This window comes from Myxocyprinus asiaticus, chromosome 41, assembly GCF_019703515.2.
Source record: "Myxocyprinus asiaticus isolate MX2 ecotype Aquarium Trade chromosome 41, UBuf_Myxa_2, whole genome shotgun sequence".
NCBI classification, from domain to species: Eukaryota; Metazoa; Chordata; class Actinopteri; order Cypriniformes; family Catostomidae; genus Myxocyprinus; species Myxocyprinus asiaticus.
Window position 1 is genome coordinate 17,351,749 of NC_059384.1, and position 20,379 is coordinate 17,372,127.

The 20,379-nt window shown below is 38.7% G+C and overlaps 1 protein-coding gene across 2 annotated transcripts in view; it reads right to left on the reverse strand.

Moving 5' to 3' along the window:
* Nucleotides 1–19,276, reverse strand: part of LOC127432059 (solute carrier organic anion transporter family member 5A1-like) — an 80,759-nt gene extending 61,483 nt beyond the window's left edge. The window contains exons 1-2 of one of the 2 annotated variants that reach the window (XM_051682849.1): nucleotides 19,229–19,276; nucleotides 17,388–18,779 (exon numbers count right to left, since the gene is read on the reverse strand). In XM_051682849.1, the coding sequence (XP_051538809.1) occupies nucleotides 17,388–18,342 (955 nt within the window). In that variant the 5' untranslated portion in view covers nucleotides 18,343–18,779; nucleotides 19,229–19,276. Of the gene's footprint in view, nucleotides 1–17,387; nucleotides 18,780–18,923; nucleotides 19,003–19,228 lie in introns of those variants that run through there. The other variant, XM_051682848.1, reaches the window with a different exon arrangement.
* Between the last annotated feature and the right edge of the window lie 1,103 nt (nucleotides 19,277–20,379).

Here is a 20,379-nt window from a genome sequence, read left to right on the forward strand (position 1 = left end):
TCCATTAACCCTCTGGGGTCTGAGGGTGTTTTGGGCCCTGGAGAAGTTTTGACATGCCTTGACATTTGTGCTTTTTTCAGTTGCTTAAAAACATATTAATGGCTAAAGTCTGATAACACTGTATTCAGCACAAACTGGGCTACAATAACATCTGAACAACATGTATGTACAGGTGCATATCAATAAATTAGAATGTCATGGAAAAGTTCATTTATTTCAGTAATTCAACTCAAATTGTGAAACTCGTGTATTAAATAAATTCAATGCACACAGACTGAAGTAGTTTAAGTCTTTTCTTCTTTTAATTGTGATGATTTTGGCTCACATTTAACAAAAACCCACCAATTCACTATCTCAAAAAATTAGAATACATCATAAGACCAATAAAAAAAACATTTTTAGTGAATTGTTGGCCTTCTGGAAAGTACGTTCATTTACTGTATATGTACTCAATACTTGGTAGGGGCTCCTTTTGCTTTAATTACTGCCTCAATTCGGCGTGGCATGGAGGTGATCAGTTTGTGGCACTGCTGAGGTGGTATGGAAGCCCAGGTTTCTTTGACAGTGGCCTTCAGCTCATCTGCATTTTTTGGTCTCTTGTTTCTCATTTTCCTCTTGACAATACCCCATAGATTCTCTATGGGGTTCAGGTCTGGTGAGTTTGCTGGCCAGTCAAGCACACCAACACCATGGTCATTTAACCAACTTTTGGTGCTTTTGGCAGTGTGGGCAGGTGCCAAATCCTGCTGGAAAATGAAATCAGCATCTTTAAAAAGCTGGTCAGCAGAAGGAAGCCTGAAGTGCTCCAAAATTTCTTGGTAAACGGGTGCAGTGACTTTGGTTTTCAAAAAACACAATGGACCAACACCAGCAGATGACATTGCACCCCAAATCATCACAGACTGTGGAAACTTAACACTGGACTTCAAGCAACTTGGGGTATGAGCTTCTCCACCCTTCCTCCAGACTCTAGGACCTTGGTTTCCAAATGAAATACAAAACTTGCTCTCATCTGAAAAGAGGACTTTGGACCACTGGGCAACAGTCCAGTTCTTCTTCTCCTTAGCCCAGGTAAGACGCCTCTGACGTTGTCTGTGGTTCAGGAGTGGGTTAACAAGAGGAATACGACAACTGTAGCCAAATTCCTTGACATGTCTGTGTGTGGTGGCTCTTGATGCCTTGATCCCAGCCTTAGTCCATTCCTTGTGAAGTTCACCCAAATTCTTGAATCAATTTTGCTTGACAATCATAAGGCTGCGGTTCTCTCGGTTGGTTGTGCATCTTTTTCTTCCACACTTTTTCCTTCCACTCAACTTTCTGTTAACATGCTTGGATACAGCACTCTGTGAACAGCCAGCTTCTTTGGCAATGAATGTTTGTGGCTTACCCTCCTTGTGAAGGGTGTCAGTGATTGTCTTCTGGACAACTGTCAGATCAGCAGTCTTCCCCATGATTGTGTAGCCTAGTGAACCAAACTGAGAGACCATTTTGAAGGCTCAGGAAAACTTTGCAGGTGTTTTGAGTTGATTAGCTGATTGGCATGTCACCATATTCTAATTCTTTGAGAGAGTGAATTGGTGGGTTTTTGTTAAATGTGAGCCAAAATCATCACAATTAAAAGAACCAAAGACTTAAACTACTTCAGTCTGTGTGCACTGAATTTATTTAATACACGAGTTTCACAATTTGAGTTGAATTACTGAAATAAATGAACTTTTCCACGACATTCTAATTTATTGAGATGCACCTGTACATGTTTATATTTTTGAGAAAATTAACGTTTATGCGTGGTTTTTGAAAAAACAAAAATTGTAAGTCACTGAAATAAGGCCATATAACACATACTAAACATTTGTTCACAAGACTTTTGAGAACTGGATCTTGTAGCCTAGAGTTTTTGCTACAAAAATGATGTGAAACCATCCTGATCACTCATTCATACAAAACAATATAGTCATTTCACTTTTGTAAGACACTTTTAGTGTTTGAAAGGCCATATGCGTGGAGGCGTGGATGATCATGAATATTGATGTGATTCACACCTGTGGAGACTTAATGATTGAATGTATTATCTGACTATACATTTTCTTTACATAAAGACTTTACTTAAAAACTTTAGACCTACACTACCGTTTAAAAGTTTATAGATCTGTAAGATTTTTTAATGTTTTCAAAAGAAGTCTCTTCTGCTCACCAAGGCCGCATTTATTTGATCCAAAATACAGCTAAAACAGTGATATTGTGAAATATTTTTACAATTTAAAATAACTTTCTATTTGAATATATTGTCAAATGCAATTTATTCCTGTGATCAAAGCTGAATTTTCAGCATCATTACTGCAGTCTTCAGTGTCACATGATCCTTCAGAAATCATTCTTATATGCTGATTTTCTAATATGGGCATATTTACAGCACATTTTACACATTTACACCCGAACAGATATTTGCAAGCACAAGCTTCGTTGATTCGTTGAGGCAGCATAAACACTAGTTAAAATATAATCTAAACATGCATTTTATTTTAAATCATATTGATATCATACAGCATACAATTTAAATACCTGCTTTAGCCGAAACAACATTTAAATGTAACTAAAACTTGCCTATTAGGACATATTTCAAATGTCAATACTCTGAATCCTGGCTGGCAAGTCTGGAAATAGTCCAGCTAGTAAAATATGTACATGTTTATATAAAACAGCATGTCAACTAATTTAAGTAAAACCAAATTACTTACTCATCCGGAATTGTATCCTCGGCTGGATCAAGTCACTCTTCAAAATGTAAACGTTCATCGTTGGAGTCCCGCTCCTCTTCAGAGGAAAATGTGAACTATCCAGGACCATCTGTAGAGCTTCCTCACCTGTGTAGCTTGCCATCTTCCAAACGTGCAGGAAAGTGAATGAATCTGATGATGAAACTTGATGTTTTTTAAGGCATTGTTGTGGGGGCGTTTACCATTTGCATATTTGCATAGACTGCCTCAGCACATTACCGTATGAATAGCGCGCTCTGTTGGTGGGTGGGATCACATTAGCGATAATGAGCTGAGCCAGGAGAAACTGTACATCGCTTTGTTTCATACAGATTACATTGCAGGATAATATTTTTTTTTTTATTTGAATTGTTTTATTTAAAAGTAGACATTTTAAGCTTTCTTTAGACATATGTTTCATGTTTGTGTATTCATGGAGTTTCACTTCATTTTTGTGACGTGTTTCAGAAAGATGCTCGCGGAGACAGAGACGGCTGAAAGCGCACCCTGTTTATTTTCTTTATTTTACAAAAGCACAAGGTTTTGTTGTTATTGTGAGTGTACACAAATAAAAGTAGACCCTTTATAGTTTCTAATGATGTCTTACACTTATCTGTATGCCCAAAAATGATGGAGTATTTAAGTTGTTTCCGCTGTTATGTTGAAAAAATCCAGCAGGACATGCCGGCGTGTCCGTTGACCCCAGAGGGTTAACGAGACGTCGCTGTTTCTCCCTACGTGAGATCTGGGTTCTTCCGACTTGCATCGTCTCAGTGTTGGCCCGTGATAATGGTGAGTTGGCTGAAGAAGCAGACCAAGTAAGAGGATCAACCACCCCGGTCGGTGGAAAGCGGCATCGACATTGGCGACGGTGTAGGGTCAGGCGTTGATCGACTCGGATAGCCAGATTCACCAAGTCATCGAAGCGCGGGGGCAAATCCAAAGAATAAATCTCATCCAGGATGTTGTCGGAAAGCCCTTGCAGAAATCGATCCCACATCCACTCACAAGAAGCAGCCAGGGTGCGAAATTCAATCGCATAATCTGAGACTCATCGATCTCCTTGAGACAGTCCAGACAAGATCCTCGCTGCCTCCCAACCTTGAGCTGAGTGATCAAACACTCGAAGGAGCTCCGTGGAAAAGGTGTGATAGGAAGTGCAGCAGGGATGTCTGTTGTCCTACATGGCAGTGCCCCATTCGCCAGCCCTTCCAGTGAGGAGCGTGATTACACAAGCCACCTTCATCGTATCCAACACGAAAGTAGAGGGCTGTAATGTGAAGGAATGTGCTACAGGATTCAGCCTCACCTGAATATAGGGCTGGAGGGGGAATGCGGGCTTCAAAGTGTCCAGAAACCAGAGGAACCACTGGAGCCGGTAAGGATGCTTCCTGAGAGGGGTCAGCATCGGGAGCTAGGTGGAGCTGCTGTACGACAGAGGTGAGCTCTGTCGAGGATCTCGGCACCGGGTGCAGCAGTGGGGAGAGATGACAGAGTATCGTGCACGCTATGGCCGTGCCCGGGGCAATCCGTGAAGAGTGTGTTCGTAGAACAAGTGTGTGCATTTGTGGAATCCTCCGTTGAAGCTTAGTGAGGTGCAGAACGACACCTAGTAGGGCGATCTAGCTCCCGACTTACGGACAAAAACAAGGTATCCTCCATGGAAACCCAGCTGACGCAGCAATCTGGAAGGCAACCACACACCCGACATGCAGGCAACCAACAGATACACGAGACAAGACCAACTAGGCAGAGAGAGTGAGGTTAATTACTTCACACCAAACAACAATCTAGCAAAGATACTGAGAACACGAAGGGCTCTAGAAGGGAGTCAATTAGAGGAGAACAGGTGTTGCTCAGCACGCTAATCAGAAGCATGATCAGCGTTCTCCCAGGAACAATCAATGTTCCCATGGAAACGGCGATCATGCATGCCGCCCGTGCCAGCAAGACATGAGGGAGAGAAAATAACAAAACATACAAAACAAACCGGCAAACTCACCGGAGCCGTGACAACAGTCTTTACATTATTCAACTGAAACATGATAAGTAGGCTAACTGACATTATTAATTTAAAAATATAGTGAAATTAAGTCTTGAAGGGATAGCTCACCATTTTAATCACCCTAATATTGTATATATGATTTTCTTTCTTCCATGCAACACAAAAGGAGATGTTAACCAGAACGAAAGTCTCAGTCACCATTCACTTTCATTATATGGAAAAGATGCAATGAAAGTGAATGTGCATTGAGACTATTTAACATCTCCTTTTGTGTTCAATGAAAGAACTCAAATGAGTTCCGAAGAATTTTCATTTTTTGGTATAGGCTACTATTCCATTGTGCAACATAATGTGGAAATAATTAGTCTATCTGTGCCACGTCATCTCTATAATACCATAACAGAGCGATGATCATTTCCTCACTGCATTATTAATCTGACGGTCATGATCACAGACTGGTGGAATGAAGACGTGCATCGAACATCAGAGTGCATGTCTGCGTTTTCCTCCTCATGTTGGATTACAAACTGGCTTTGCTCTGATTGCATGAGCTTTAGAAATGCCTTTGCCATGACCCAGTATTCTGGGTAAGTGACAGATGATCCATCGGCACATTCTTTCTAAAAGAGCAATCTGGGCCGACTGGCCTGAGCGCACTGTATTTATCTGCCTAGTGGGCATAGACAATGAGGGCCAAATAGGGGAAGGGGCAGTGAGATGGGTGCCCACTTTGGTGTGCGTATTTGTGTGTGTGTGCATGAGTCTGTGCACTGGTGTCAAAGAATGAATTACACCTGCAGCTTTTCCATCTGAACCACAGTGACAGGCTTGTGTAGTTCATGTAGGGTCCAGGAAGAGAGGGATAGTTCACTAACATTTTTAAATTCTGTGGTTTACTCACTCTCATGTTGTTTCAAACCTGTCTGACGTTCTTTCTTTCAATGGAACACTCTTTTCCAATTACAATGAATAAGGACTATAGCTTTTACTGAGCTACAAAAGGACGCAAAAGTACTATTAAAGTATCATAAAAAGTGGTTCATATGACTCTTGTGCTATATTCTAAGTCTTCTGAAGTAATACGATAGCTTTGTGTGAGCAACAGGTCAATATTTAAGTTGTTACTCACTGAAAATCTTTATGAATCATTCTTACGGATCGGATCTTTTCAACAAATCAGTTTTTCTGGAAGGGGAAGATTATCAGTGTTTAATGACATAAGTGTTTATTTTTTTTTCACACAATGTTATTGTATGACTTCAGAAGACTTGGAATACAATGCACAAATTTTATGGATACCTTTAATGCTACTTTTACAGTGCTTTTGCATCCTTTTTGAAACTTGAAAGCTCCAATCCTAATTCACTGTAATTGCATGAGGAAAAAGCAACCAGGACATTCTCCAAAATATCTCCTTTAAGGTTTATTAAAAGTTACTGAACAAAAAGTTTGCCTAAAAATTATTATGGAATGGACTGATGTTTTTGTTCTGCAAAGGTGTTCGCACATCCCTGAAATTCTTGACCATGAAGAATTTGGCTAGTTGAAGAGCGTTGACGATTGGGCAAAATTAATCGTAGGTGTGGTTTGGACATGACGTTTTTTATTTAAATCCGTGCATGCCAGCTGAGGAGATTGTAGCTAGCTAGATTTCTATCTTAACATTAAAATGGATCTCCGAGGTTATTCTAAAGTACTCTTTTATACATAATACTCAACACAAACTTCACAAACTAATTTTAAAACTGTGCAGTGCATAGTATAAATGCAGGCTTTGTTCACCTGTGGTGCTTTAGTTTGTACTGTGCTTCTTCTATTGTATAAATTAAGCATTAGAAACAGCAGAAACAAAGTCATGATGGTAAGTAAATGATGACAGTATTTAACCAGCCCCCGTAAAGTCAACCTAAATCCTAATCTGGGTTGTGAGGAACAGTGGTGAATAGAAGAACTCCTCAAGAATTTTGAGCAATCCTGGTATTACTGTCTGCCTGGGCCTATACAGCCCAGATAATTCTAACAGATAGAAAAGAAAAATCCATGTAGAATATCTCTCCCTGCCTTGAGGAAAACACAGAGCAAGACAAAGGATTACTAAGCACTTTTATAAATCAATACTCCAGGCACACGGGGGCCTGGGTAGCTCAGTGAGTATTGACGCTGACTACCACCCCTGGAGTCGCGAGTTCGAATCTAGGGTGTGCTGAGTGACTAAAGCCAGGTTTCCTAAGCAACCAAATTGGCCTGGTTGCTAGGGAGGGTAGAGTCACATGGGGTAACCTTCACGTGGTCGCGATTAGTGGTTCTCGCTCTCAATGGGGTGCGTGGTAAGTTGTGTGTGGATCGCAGTGAGTAGCATGAGCCTCCACATGCTGGGAGTCACCGCTGTGTCATGCACCACGAGCCACGTGATAAAATGCGCGGATTAGCGGTCTCAGAAGCGGAGGCAACTGAAACTTGTCCTACGCCACCCGGATTGAGGTGAGTAACCACGACACCACGAGGACCTACTAAGTAGTGGGAATTGGGCATTCCAAATTGGGGAGAAAAGGGATACAAATATAAAAAAATTAAATAATACTCCAGGCACACTACAAGAGCATGTCCAGACCTCCTAAGCAGCAGCTGCTGTCCACATTCAGATGTTGCTCTAAACTGAGCCGGGGCAAGATCTTCAAATAAGATTAACATAAGAATTGAAAATTTGGGCTAATTAAGATATACACACCAATGAAAGCACGGCTAACATCAAACAGTTAGCAATCCCTTATGGATCAAACCTTAAAGCTATTGTTGTTTCATAGACACAATCTCTTCCAAGGGGCAAATACTGATAATCTGACTCAGTCAGCACAAATTGCAAGACAGTGGTAAAGACAAATTGCATATCAGTGAGGAATGACCTTTTTGTAACATTTTCTACTTTATGTTCTAAATACCAAACGCTTTGTATTCATAGGAAAATTCGGAATCCTTGAACAGGCAAGTTTTATAGATGCGTAGCTTGCAAAGTACCTCTGATAATGTCTGTTTCCATCGCTTCTGGACTGGGACTGAAACATGAACATACGTCGGTTCAGAGAGAGCTGTATCCTGAGGGAAGGTCATTAAATAAGACAAAGTCATGTCTAAAACCCCAGACAGGGCAAAGAGTAATGAAGGGATTTTTGCCCTGACAAATGCACAGATAGGCTGCAAATCATCACCTTGTCATGTTTTTTTTTTTGTTTTTTTTGCAAAACAACAGGCATTAGTGGAAAGATGTTTTGCAAAACATCTTCCTGTTGTTCAGGTTCAATATGATTCCACATATCCTGCTGTTTAAACAAATTACAACAAGCTGTCTTTTGAGAACGGGGTTAGTTGTGACAAATGGTGTCTTTTAGACCAAGACTGAAATGGAGATATTTGAGTGTCACCCATAGCTAGAAGCAACTGTACTTCTTAAATTTGACAGCTAGCAAGGGATTGACGTGGGAAAACAACTTTATAAACACACTTTTAATCTTTTAGAAGAGTGAGCGTCCCATAAAGGCACAGTTCACCCAAAAATGAACATCCTGTAATCATTTACTCCCCCTGATTTCTTTTGTCAAACACAAAAAGAGCCAGCCTCATTCATCATTCACTGTTATTGCACCTCATTTTTTGCATACAATGAAAGTGAATTGTGACTGTCAGTCCCTAACATTCTGCGTAACATCTCCTTTTGTGTTCCACAAAAGAATGAAAACCATATGGATTTGGAACTACATGACGGTGAATAAATTATAACAGAATTTTCATTTTTGGGTGAACTATCCGTTTAAGCAAGTGTGGACCAAAAAATATTCAAATTTCTTCAGTTCAAAAAATATATATCGAAGAACATACTGTCCGAATCACTCGTCTGTTGAAAATAAAAAGGCCCGGGGAGCCTGGGTAGCTCAGCGAGTAAATATGCCGACTACCACCCCTGGAGTCACAAGTTCGAATCCCAGGGCGTGCTGAGTGACTCCAGCCAGGTGGGTAGAGTCACATTGGGGTAACCTCCTCGTGGTCGCTATAATGTGGTTCTCGCTCTCAGTGGGGCACGTGGTGAGTTGTGCGTGGATGCCGCGGAGAATTGCGTGAAGCCTCCACATGCGCTATGTCTCCGCGGTAACACACTCAACAAGCCACGTGATAAGATGTGCGGATTGATGGTCTCAGACGCAAAGGCAACTGAGATTCTTCCTCTGCCACTCAGATTGAGGCAAATCACTATGCCACCACGAGGACATAGAGCACATTGAGAACTGGGCATTCCAAATTGGGGAGAAAAAAACTAAAAAGGCCCAATAGCAACTGAGAGTTAAGTAACTGCCTGGCTCATCTTTAGATAAGTTCAAAACAAATACTTGGAACCTCATAATCTCAGATTACTTTGAGGTAAAAATTTCAGTGCGTACATCAACACAAAAACAGTTGCACACTACTACTGCAACTGACTTTAGAGAACACAAACTCACTTGTCCTCTGTGACAAATGACAAGATGATATCCAACACCTTACCCTGACCCCTTCTCTAGTAGTTGTAAAAGCCATTTTCATTTAATTTCAATGATCAAAGCAATGAATAAAGTGATCCATAATCATTTGGTTCAACCCGCTATCATTTATTGACAATTCCAGATCTGTAATTATGTTTAATTTGCCGAATAAGATTGATCAGTTTGAGTTGTTCAAACTGACATGCATTGTTCGCAACCCATGCGGACAGGCACTAATTACAATGAATGCCATAACAAGTGTTTTGATACCATTTCAAAACACTATGTGACATTTGTCAGAGCCAATCTGACAAAAAGGTGTAACAGCCCAATTTGTAATGTTCAAGTCATATAAAACAGCAATGTAAAATCATTCCATGTCAATTATGTCACATGAAATGAAGACATAAGTCATATATTATTTATAAAGCCCAGATATGTAAACTAAGTTATCGGGTTCTAGTGAGCACCACTAAATGTACCCTAAAGCAAGCCAACAGTTCCAGACCAGACAAGATATCCAAATTTCATGTGAAATAAAAATGTTATGTTAAACAATATCAAACATCTAATGGGCTGTTCACACAGAACACATTTTTGTGTTTGTCTGACTAATCTTGAACTTCAAGACAGAGGGGTAGATTCACTAAACAGTTGCGGCACTTTTGCGCGTGGAATTTCAGCACAAATACCTTATTCACTAACCACCCGCAATCACGTGAAGTCACTGTCATTCCTTTCCGTGCAAAGACGCCTCCTTTCTATGTAAATTAGGTACATTAAAGATTGAGCTTCATTCACAAACTCTGTGCAATTTGCCCTACACAATTTACATCGTGATATTACCACCAAATGAAAGTAGAATTTTTTTTTTTTTTTTTTTTTTTTTAGAGAGATGTTTGTGAACATTTTAAACGGATAATTTCAGCAGTAATTAATCAAATAATCATCAAATGATGTTGAAGAGCGTTAAAACCTAGCATAACCTTCTGCTTGTTTAAGAGATGATCCAGGTGTCTGGATCAAAGTGATGCTGTTCAGTCCCAGCAGGGTGGGTCAAATACGGTGTTCTGCGGCATACTCGGCTTTATTGCGCTCAGAATCGGACCGCAAGATCAGAATTGCATGTGCAAATTGCATTCAGCAGTTATTTTGTTTGCGTCCAAAATATGCAGTGCTCTAGTGGGAAAAGCTGAAAAAACAAGCTGCAACGGTTTAATAAAAACATTTGTACATGTTTTCATAAGAAAATGCTTCAAAAACAGCACAGACGGATTCAAAAACACATTCAAGTGCATTATTGCGCTAAAAACCACTAGACGCAGCGCAGCGAATAAAACAGTGCAAGTGTCTTGAGACGCGTTTTTAAAAGTTTAAGTTCCTTTATAAAAACAAGGCATTCCTGTTGCGAGATGCCAAAAAAACAGCAAGGTGCAGTTTAACTATCAAAGACATCCATTAAGTGTATGCATTTGAATGCATTCTTGCACTAAAAAAAGCTAGACGTAGTGCATAAAACAGAACACAAGTTTTTTTTAAACTTTGACACTTGGCACTTCTGTGCAAGATGCTGAAAAAACAGCAAAATGTGGCTCAACGGTCAAAGACAACCGTCTAGTGCATGCTTGCATAGAAAAATTATCTAAAAACTGTTAAGTGTGAACAGCCCCTAACACTGCAATTCACAGCCAATTAATCAATTAATCAATTAATGCTGGAGTACATATGGAAATAGAAGACAGCACTCTAATAATAGAGAGTGTTCATGTGAGGTGGCATGGTGCATAAATGTCCTCTAAGAACTACTGTCTGCTGAGAGCATGACATAAACACCATGCCGTGTTCACATGCTAAGGAGTATAGTAGGGCAGTGACGGAGGGTGGTAAATAGCTTACTGAAGATTTGCTCAAGTCACAGTCTGCTGAATAACCCTAACATGTAACCGAAGCCTGTTGCCCAGTTACGTAGTGGGTGGTACAAAATCAGAGGAAGCCACCAATGCCGTGACATGAGTGCAAATTTTCTGTAGGGCTCTATAAAGGCAAATGCACTTCCAGCTCAGGGAACGTGTTTGCACATAATGGACGGAACATGGTGGAGAATTTTTTTTACTCGGGAGCAAGAGAGAACAGATGTATTTAGATCTGTGTGTGTGTGTGTGTGTGTGTGCGTGTGTGTTGAAAGAACTGTTGAGCACACAAAATGTGAATGTGACACTGCAAAATAGTATTGTTTCCTCAGTATTTTTGTCTTGTTTTCCCACAGAAATATCTAAATATCTTTAAAACAAGATACATTTACTTGAGAAGCAATATTGTTTGTTATGTTTGTTAAAAGTATACTGTAAATCTAAAAAAATTAGGTTAGATTAGAAATAATAGTGACAATAGGATACGAAAAATAAACGTAATTTACGATATATTCTCTTAAAGTCCTATTAGGCTATCTAAGGTAAATCTATATCATTTAAAAGATGTTTTTACTGCACAAAAAACAAAACACATACTGATAAAATATTTTTTTGGCAAATGTATTACAATAATAAAGACCACAGTATAGTTAAAGCCTCTTCCTCTCTCCTTCAACACACAAATTGCAGCAGCTGTTCCCCTGCTAAATTTAACAGAAGCAGACAGAGAGGGTAGATGTGTTTACCCAGGGCGGTCTGATATTGTTTTCAACAATACAACACAGACTCCATCCATCTTGCAGTATTCCTCAATTACTACCGCAAATAAAAATGCTCGCCCACCAGGGAGTTGTCAGAGTATTATGATCAACTATCTCTGACACAGAAAGTGCTACAGCCAAAAATAAATAATGCAGGCCCTTAGTTATTATAGTGTCAGGGCTTAAAGTTGAAAAACTGCCTACTGGAATATTATTACTTTATTCTGCATTTTGCAACAGACTAAAATACAAACACACACTCAAACTCATAAAGACACAAACTCAGAGAGAACACCAATCTAATCAAAACTGACCCCCTGGCTGACTCCAGTCTATAAGCCATGAGCACCACGCTAAGAAAATCGTTAGCCTGTAAATCAGTCAGAGAAGCACCTGGGCCCCCAGTTTATTAATGAACTGTGCATGTTGCTGACTTGGGGGGATCGAAGTTTTGTCCGTTGTTCAAATGGAAAGCAAGATTATTTAATAAAAAAGGTTAATGTATATAGGGACTTTTAAGATGTCAATAAAGAGATGCTATTTCATAGGCTACTCTCAGTCATTCATCATGAAAATAACACTGATGACTGAAAAGGGGTTAATGTGCAAGTATCTGAATGTGTTTCAGGAAGAGAATATGTTCAGACAATGAACTCTGGTTTATATCATCTCAATAAAGTGCATTTGCCTGAAGCATTGTTGAAATTTTTTGAAAATGCAAGTCAATGTTTTCTTTATGGAATAGTGACTTGATAGTGACTCACTTTAAAGCTTAGAAAAGGACTCATAGGAATCATGAAAGTAGTCCATGCAACTCTTGTGTCATATTGCAAGTCCCCTGAAGGCATACGATGCACTCATGAATGTGCAACAGATGTCAAGGTTTTCACTGGAAAAATTACTTAAGTACTAAGTAGGTCATATGCCTTCAGAAGACTTGGAATATCATGCACAAATTAACTTTTATGATATTTATGGCAAACATTCCACTGTACTTCATTTCATCAAATGGCCAATTTCAATTTGTATTTTCAATTTTGTCTTTCTTGCCCCAAGAGCTTTTAACAAATTGCGATGGGGTTTGAATTAATTGGAAGAGGGAGATATCAAAAGGAAATTAGGCACAAATGATTGTGTCATTAATTCAAATTATAGTTCTGGGTCTCTTTTTAAGAGCTGATTTGTCAGCTGTCTATTAGTTGCTGCCTGGCCGTCTGAAGCAAGACTCAACTTTAACCTCAGTGTATCTACTTTCTTTTTTTTTTTTTTTTAACAATCGAAAAAATAAATTCTTTATCTAAAATATCACATAGAAGAAAAAAGACGATGAATCACATGATAACACAATCCTGGCCTTTAACAGAGTAAAACATGTATGAAAGTCAGTTCAGAAACAAATTACAGAAAAACTACTGAAAACTGACATAATTGTCAATGTTAATCAATACTTTTTAAGATAAAGAAGGTTTTGTAAGACCAAACTAAAAGCTCTAAGGTGTAAGTCTCAAAAGTTGTACAGATTTTATAGCTTTTTTGCTATTTCAAGACATTAAAAGAGTTCATCAAACTATTAAAATTCTGACATCAATTACTCACACTCATGTCATTGCAAACCAATATGAGGAAGCCTTTTTTTCTTCTGTGGAACACAAAAGGAGCTGTTAGGCAGAATGTTAGGGACTTGCAGCCTCAGTTACCATTAACTTCCATTGTATGGAGAAAAAAAATGATATAAATGTGAATGGTAACTGAGATTAACATTCTGCCTTATTGTGTTGCATGGAAGAAAAAAAGTCAAATGATTTTAGAACAAAACGAGTGTGAAGAATATTCATTTTTGAGTGAACTAATGTCTTGAAATAGCTAAAAAAAAAAATCCTGGCTATGAAGCAAGGTTTCAGCGGAGAAGTAATACCTCAGGTTGTCATAAAGGTGAGTGTAAATACAGAGTGAGGTGTAGGCCTGTCACGAAAACTATTTTTGTTGGACGAATATTCTCCCCGAAATAATTGTGATAAACCATATTGTTGTCATTTTAAGACAATTTTATGCCACTAATATAATGATAATATAATAGCATAATAATGCAAGTACACCCTTTCAAAGAGCAATGAACTTCTAATTCTTAAGAATATTCAGACATTGGAATTGGAATGTCAAAAAAAAAAAAAAAAAATATTCGGGAAGGCCCCTCTCCATCTCCAACTGCGTTTTTTGTTCCCAGCTCAGAAAACTGGATGGGATGGTTATGTTTTAGATTAGCTTTTAGGTTAGTTGTATTGCCACTTTTCGTTGCCACTGTTTTTAAACAAAGTCGACATACTGGCTCATTCATGATAATGGGCTTTCCTCTCTCATTCAACTTAAAGCAAAAATTTTCCCAAACCGGAGCTGTAGAATGCGGCTTTGAAACCAAGTCCATTTGGACTTATTCTTCCAAACTTTATGGCTGGAATTATGCAGTCATCAGGAAAAACACCTATTAAAACACCTATTAGCCTCGAGTAACACGTAATCACTCTGTGTGTGTGGAGGAGCTGCCTGAGGCCCGCCTCCGACACCAAAAGCGGACGAGAGGACAGAAGCAGCACGACTGGCTAAAATGTTGGTGACATTCATTCTTATGTAAACAAACACACATGTAAACACAATGGGTAATATCGAGGTCAGCAAAAATTATTGAGGTCATGTCCATATATTGTACGATAAGTCGATAACGTAATTATCGTGACAGGCCTAGCGAGGTGTATTGTTTTCTTTATCTCTAATGCTCTGCCCTTATCACACTTACTGTACAGATTGTGATGCAATCTATGATAAATAAATTTACTTTAAGGCAGCAGCACATACAATTCATAATAGGGGTGGGCTCTTTATTCTGTGTGTGTACATGTTCACTGATGCATTTTCACCCATCACAATAGCCCCACCCTACTTCTGGATAAGCCCAGTGTTGCTGTAAAAGCACTGAGATGCTGGGAGTGTATACAGCTGGGGGTCACAGTCAGATGGATGGTGCCCAGACAGAGGGTCCGACACTGCCCCACTTACTCACCAAGCTGTAGATAAAGTGGTCTTCTTAAGAATTCACCTCTGTGTCAAAACCAGTGGCCGGTCCACATCAATCATAAAAACCAAAGCAGCTTTGTTTTGTAAAAAAAATCTCACTGTGCAAACATCCAGCATGCTTAGTACTTCCATGGTTGCCATGGTTATGACTCAACATGTTGATAATAGCATGATGCTGAATATTACCAAAACAAGAAGATTATCTAACACTGATGTCACCTTGTTTCAAGCACAGAACAGTTTCTCCCACAACAATCTCTCCAAACAACAGAAAGGTGCACCCAAAGGGCCTCATACAAATTCATCAGCATACCCAATCACAGAGCGTAAGGAACAGGATTTGGAGAAGATTAAAGATAAAGGTATATGACAGAGGAGAGAACATGTGATGGTGCGTTTTACCCCCCTCATCTTGCAGTGACTTCCAGGATTTGTTTATATTTGATTGGGGTATATAAACAGAATTTTCTTAATTGCTACTATATGTTGTACTTCATTACATGTTCATTAAGAGATCTACAGAACATTTCCGAACCTTTGTTACATGAAAAAAAAAAAAAACACTGACTGTGGCGATATTTTTGCAAAATGACATTTCGTGGCTCTTTACTACAGAGCCCCTTAAAGGACAGGGGGGAATTATTTTTCTGAACTAGTTTGGCATGCACTCACAATAAGTTTTGCTTGTGCTCACAATAGTTTTGCATTCCCTCGCAATAAGTTTTATGTTCCCTCACAAAAAGTTTTGCATTCCCTCGCAATAAGTTTTGCCTTCCCTAAAAATAGTCTGCATTGCTTCACAATAGTTAGCGTTCCCTCACAAACAGTTTTGCGTTCCCTCGCAATAGTTTACGTTCCCTCACAAAAAGTTTTGCATTCCCTCGCAATAGTTTGCGTTCCCTCACAAAAAGTTTTGCATTCCTTCGCAATAGTTAAGGTTCCCTTGCAATAAGTTTTGCATTCCCTCATAATAGTTTGCGTTCCCTCACAAAAATTTTGTGTTCCTTCACAATAATTTGCGTACCCTCACAAAAAGTTTTGCGTTCCCGCGCAATAAGTTTTGGCTTCCCTCGCAATAAGTTTTTCATTCCCTAAAAATAGTTTGCGTTCCTTCGCAATAGTTTGCGTACCCTCACAAAAAGTTTTGCATTCCTTCGCAATAGTTTACGTACCCTCTCAAAAAGTTTTGCATTCATTCGCAATAGTTTGCATACTCTACCAAAAAGTTTTGCCTTCCCTCACAATAGTTTGCGTTCCCTCACAATAAGTTTTGCATTGCCTCAAAATAGTTTGCGTTCCCTCGTAATTTTTGCATTCTTTTGCAATAGTTTGCGTTCCATCACAAGAAGTATTGCGTTCCCTCGCAAAACTATTTCAGAAGAAAAATTCCCGCTTTCACATATTGTGCCACTTTCCAGGTTTAGTGTGGCACTAAAGGCAAGTTACAATTTCTCCCAAACACATGAGTTTTATGTTCTCTTGAGTTTTAAATTAACAAAACCTACCTACCTCCCTACCCTAAACCTTAAACCTAAAGTCATAAAAAGCAACCAAATCTTGAAGCAACCAAATCCTTTTGTGGAGCTTCAATGACACTTTCGGCTTACATGTCAACTTGCGTGCTTTTCAAGACTCGTACCATTTCAAGTGCAACACTATCAGCTGAACAAGATTTTGAATGTAGTTGGTACTATATTGCAAACACTACAAGCCATTAAAAGATATGAAATAGAGTAAAAGTGTTTTGGTGCCATAAGATGGCATTGTGTAAGGAACAAGGCAAAAAGTGTTTATGAACTGTTAATCTGCCCTTTTCTTATGATTTGTGTGAAAGTGAATAAAAATTGTTGTTTTAACACCCCTTGTGTTTATTTTACAACTTCTGCAATATGTACGAGCCATGTAAAAAAAATAATAAAAAAATAAAATACATTTAAATGTAGGTATAGTAACATGGTTCTATGAGACCAGGTTGGCATTTCATTTAGAATAACAAAAAGAATAACATCCTTAACATAAGCTTAAACACTTCAGATTGCACTGTTACCAATGCAAAGCAGGACTAGGTATTTATATTGATTTATATTGTATTGTACAATGACAGATATTAAAGCATAGCCTATACTCAGTTGAAAAGACAACAGAAGCACAAAACTATGTGGACAATTATCAGGGTTCCAACACATTTTGACCACTAAATTTTCATGACTGCAATGAAATATTTCAGAGCTGAGCATAACTAAAAACATATTTATTCACTATAGAAAGTTCCATGACTTTTTTCAGGCCTGAAAATCACAAATTAAAAATTCTCTGATCTTTCCAGGCTTTCTATGACTGTGGGAACCCTCAATAATAAACAAAAAATGTCTTACCTAGGTAGAGGGATGCATTCTCCTTTTTCACATTATCATCCAGGTACGTTGGTCCCAGCGTGTAGATTGGAGTGGAACCCATGCCCACCAGGACCTGGGCGCAGATGAACAGGGCGACGTATATGGAGTGATCGTTGCCCTCCTGATCCCGCGGACAGGAAGACATGTCCAGAGTGTCCCGTCTGCTCCCATTGCCATTCATGCACAGGCCCTCGTTCCCCCTGGAAGAGTTGACCTCTTGGATTTTATAGGGTGGAGAGATAAAGTGTGGAAGGGAGAACAGAGCTGCTCCCACGGCGATAAATACCCCACCTACCGCCAACCACCGAGGCCTCTGCCCTCGACCCCCGAAATAACTGATGAAGACCACCACCAACAGACTCCCAATGTCAAAACAGCTAACCAAAAGTCCAGATTCAGAGCTTCTAAGGCTGTATCTCTTCTCTATGGTGGTGATGACACTACTAAGGTAGCCCGAGACCATCAACGACTGGATGAATGTCAAGTAACACATACAGAAAAGAAAACATCTAGAGTCCGAGAGAATCACCCTAACGTACTGCCTTGCAGGATTTCGGATGAATCTCATGAATGGAAAACCTATTTTTTTACCACCTGCCTGGTTGGCTTCTGTTCTCACAGAGCTACTAAGAACCACCATGCTGGACATGGAAGGGGAGAAATCAGTCCTGGTAGGTGAATCAAATTCGCTAGAGTCTCTTTTCTGGTATAGCTTGCTGAATAATGAGCACTGGTCAGTATTTACTAAAGTCTGTGTTGTGCTGATCAGCCTCGGCTCCAGTGTCTCATTAACTGTCGGACAGCCGCCATTAAGAATGGGTAGGCTTCTGGATTTGTAGTAACCCGTTGAATCCACATACTGTCTCTGGAATTCACAGACTTCCAGAGATTCCGATATGTCACTCCTGGTATCATCGTTATATGATGATGTCATTTTAGCTTATACAAATACAGCTAGGATTATATATTATAAATTAGAAAGTTCACGGCCTGACTAGACATTGGACATTGCTGGCAATAGAGACAAAGAGGCAAAGACAACTCGACCTCCAAACATGATCCCTCTTTTTAGATGTCAACAAGTCCAACAGCTATCTTTCTATTTATGCTTCATCATAATTTGGAAATCTTACAGTGTAGTCATATTACATACATATAAATATATTCTACAGTAGGTTACATAACCTGTTGTAATTGCTTAAAGTCTAGCCTAATTTATAAGTGCAGCAATAAACAGTTATTCATATGTTATTACAATGTCACTAATATGTATTACAATAGAACTAACTCTGGGTCATGGTGCTGAAATGATTCTTTGTGGCAGATTGTTTCAGATGAAATTCAAAGGACCAGCTGCGCAGAATCCTGAAGCTGAAAAACAAGACAATGAAAATAAAAAAACAAACTATTATTAGAAACGTTTTACTTACCAACTCTAAGCAATGCAAAATGCGTTAAAAACACTGTCATTTGTTTTAAGTCAAGCTGCTGCCTGAAGGTGGATTAGTGGCTTACCAACACAAAGAACTACTGTAAGCGCGTGCGACAACAGACTACTGATACAAATAAAAATAAAAAATCAAGAAAAATAAAAACGGTGTCAGTCATTTGTTTATCTAATACAAGCCATTCCTGACGTATTGTTTACGAAGTCACGACTTTATACATGAGAAATACAGTGCAATGCAATGTAAGTCTAAAAACTGATTCTTTCTAATGAATTTATGCAGAGCATCACGCGCACAGCGCAATGTAAAATATCGAGACATAAAAAAGGTAAAGCTCGGAACAGTGAAATGATTGAGCAATAGTGTACTTACACGGGCAGATAGAGACAGAGGTAGTAAGTTGTTGTCCTCGGTACAGACAGTGAGTGAATGAGATTGCGGATTTGATGAAGGGGCTGACGGAGTCATCTCTGCTGCATTCTGGGGGATGTAGTTTCAACAAATTAACTTATAAAATATAGTTGTCATTGTCATGTTCAAATAGGACCACGGAACAGACAAAGCATAATTCATCTGAACAATGCTATTTAAATGCTATATATAGGCTTAATATGAACACAAGTTATAAATAGTTTATGTTTGCTACATAAAATGTAAAATGTCTGATGATAACCTACAAATGTGCTTCATGCAGTACATCTAAATTATTATTATTTTATTTTTTTTAGTCTGACTGAATCAACCTGACAAAATTACATTACAGCAGGGGAGTATTATACTTAAGTATTATTTTTTGGAATTTTTATTTTGCAATTTAAACAGAATACTTGTACTTCTACTTAATTACATTTCCAAAGAAAAAAATAGTAATATTACTCCTTACAATTTTATTTAAACTTAAAAAGTACTCATTTTCTTTTGTCATACTAGACTGAAGCCACCTTTTCACTGCATCCGACAAGCGATAGATGACAGACCAGAGGTCAATCATTCCAAATGGATTGTCGCATTTCTACATTTGCCTTCATATTTAAATCATATTTATGAATATCTACTCTTTGCTGAATTATTATTGTTGTTGTTGTTGTTAGGCAGCTATTAATAATAATAATAATAATAATAACTTTAAAACCAGCAATGATGATGATAATAATGATAAAAATAATGGAATCTAAGTAAATATTAATTATACATTTTATTGAATTTTTCCATCTTCAAAACAGCAAAGTTTGGTAGCAAACCTTAAAAAACAATTCTCAAAACCAACAGCATTACTTTCTTCAAAGCTTATTTTGAATTTTTTGATCTTTCCCTATGTCTCGGGCTGGGTGCTCTTACATCGCAATTCATGAATGCCTTTTTTCAATGCAACAAACATTGCGTGAATGTGGCAACATTTTTGAAAAATAAAATTATGTGGTTCATTACATGTCTCAGGGCAGTTCTGAAGTGAAATGTCCACTGTGTGGAACTAAAAGCGAGTGAAATGTTCTCCCGAACAAATTAGGTTTTTAAGATTAATG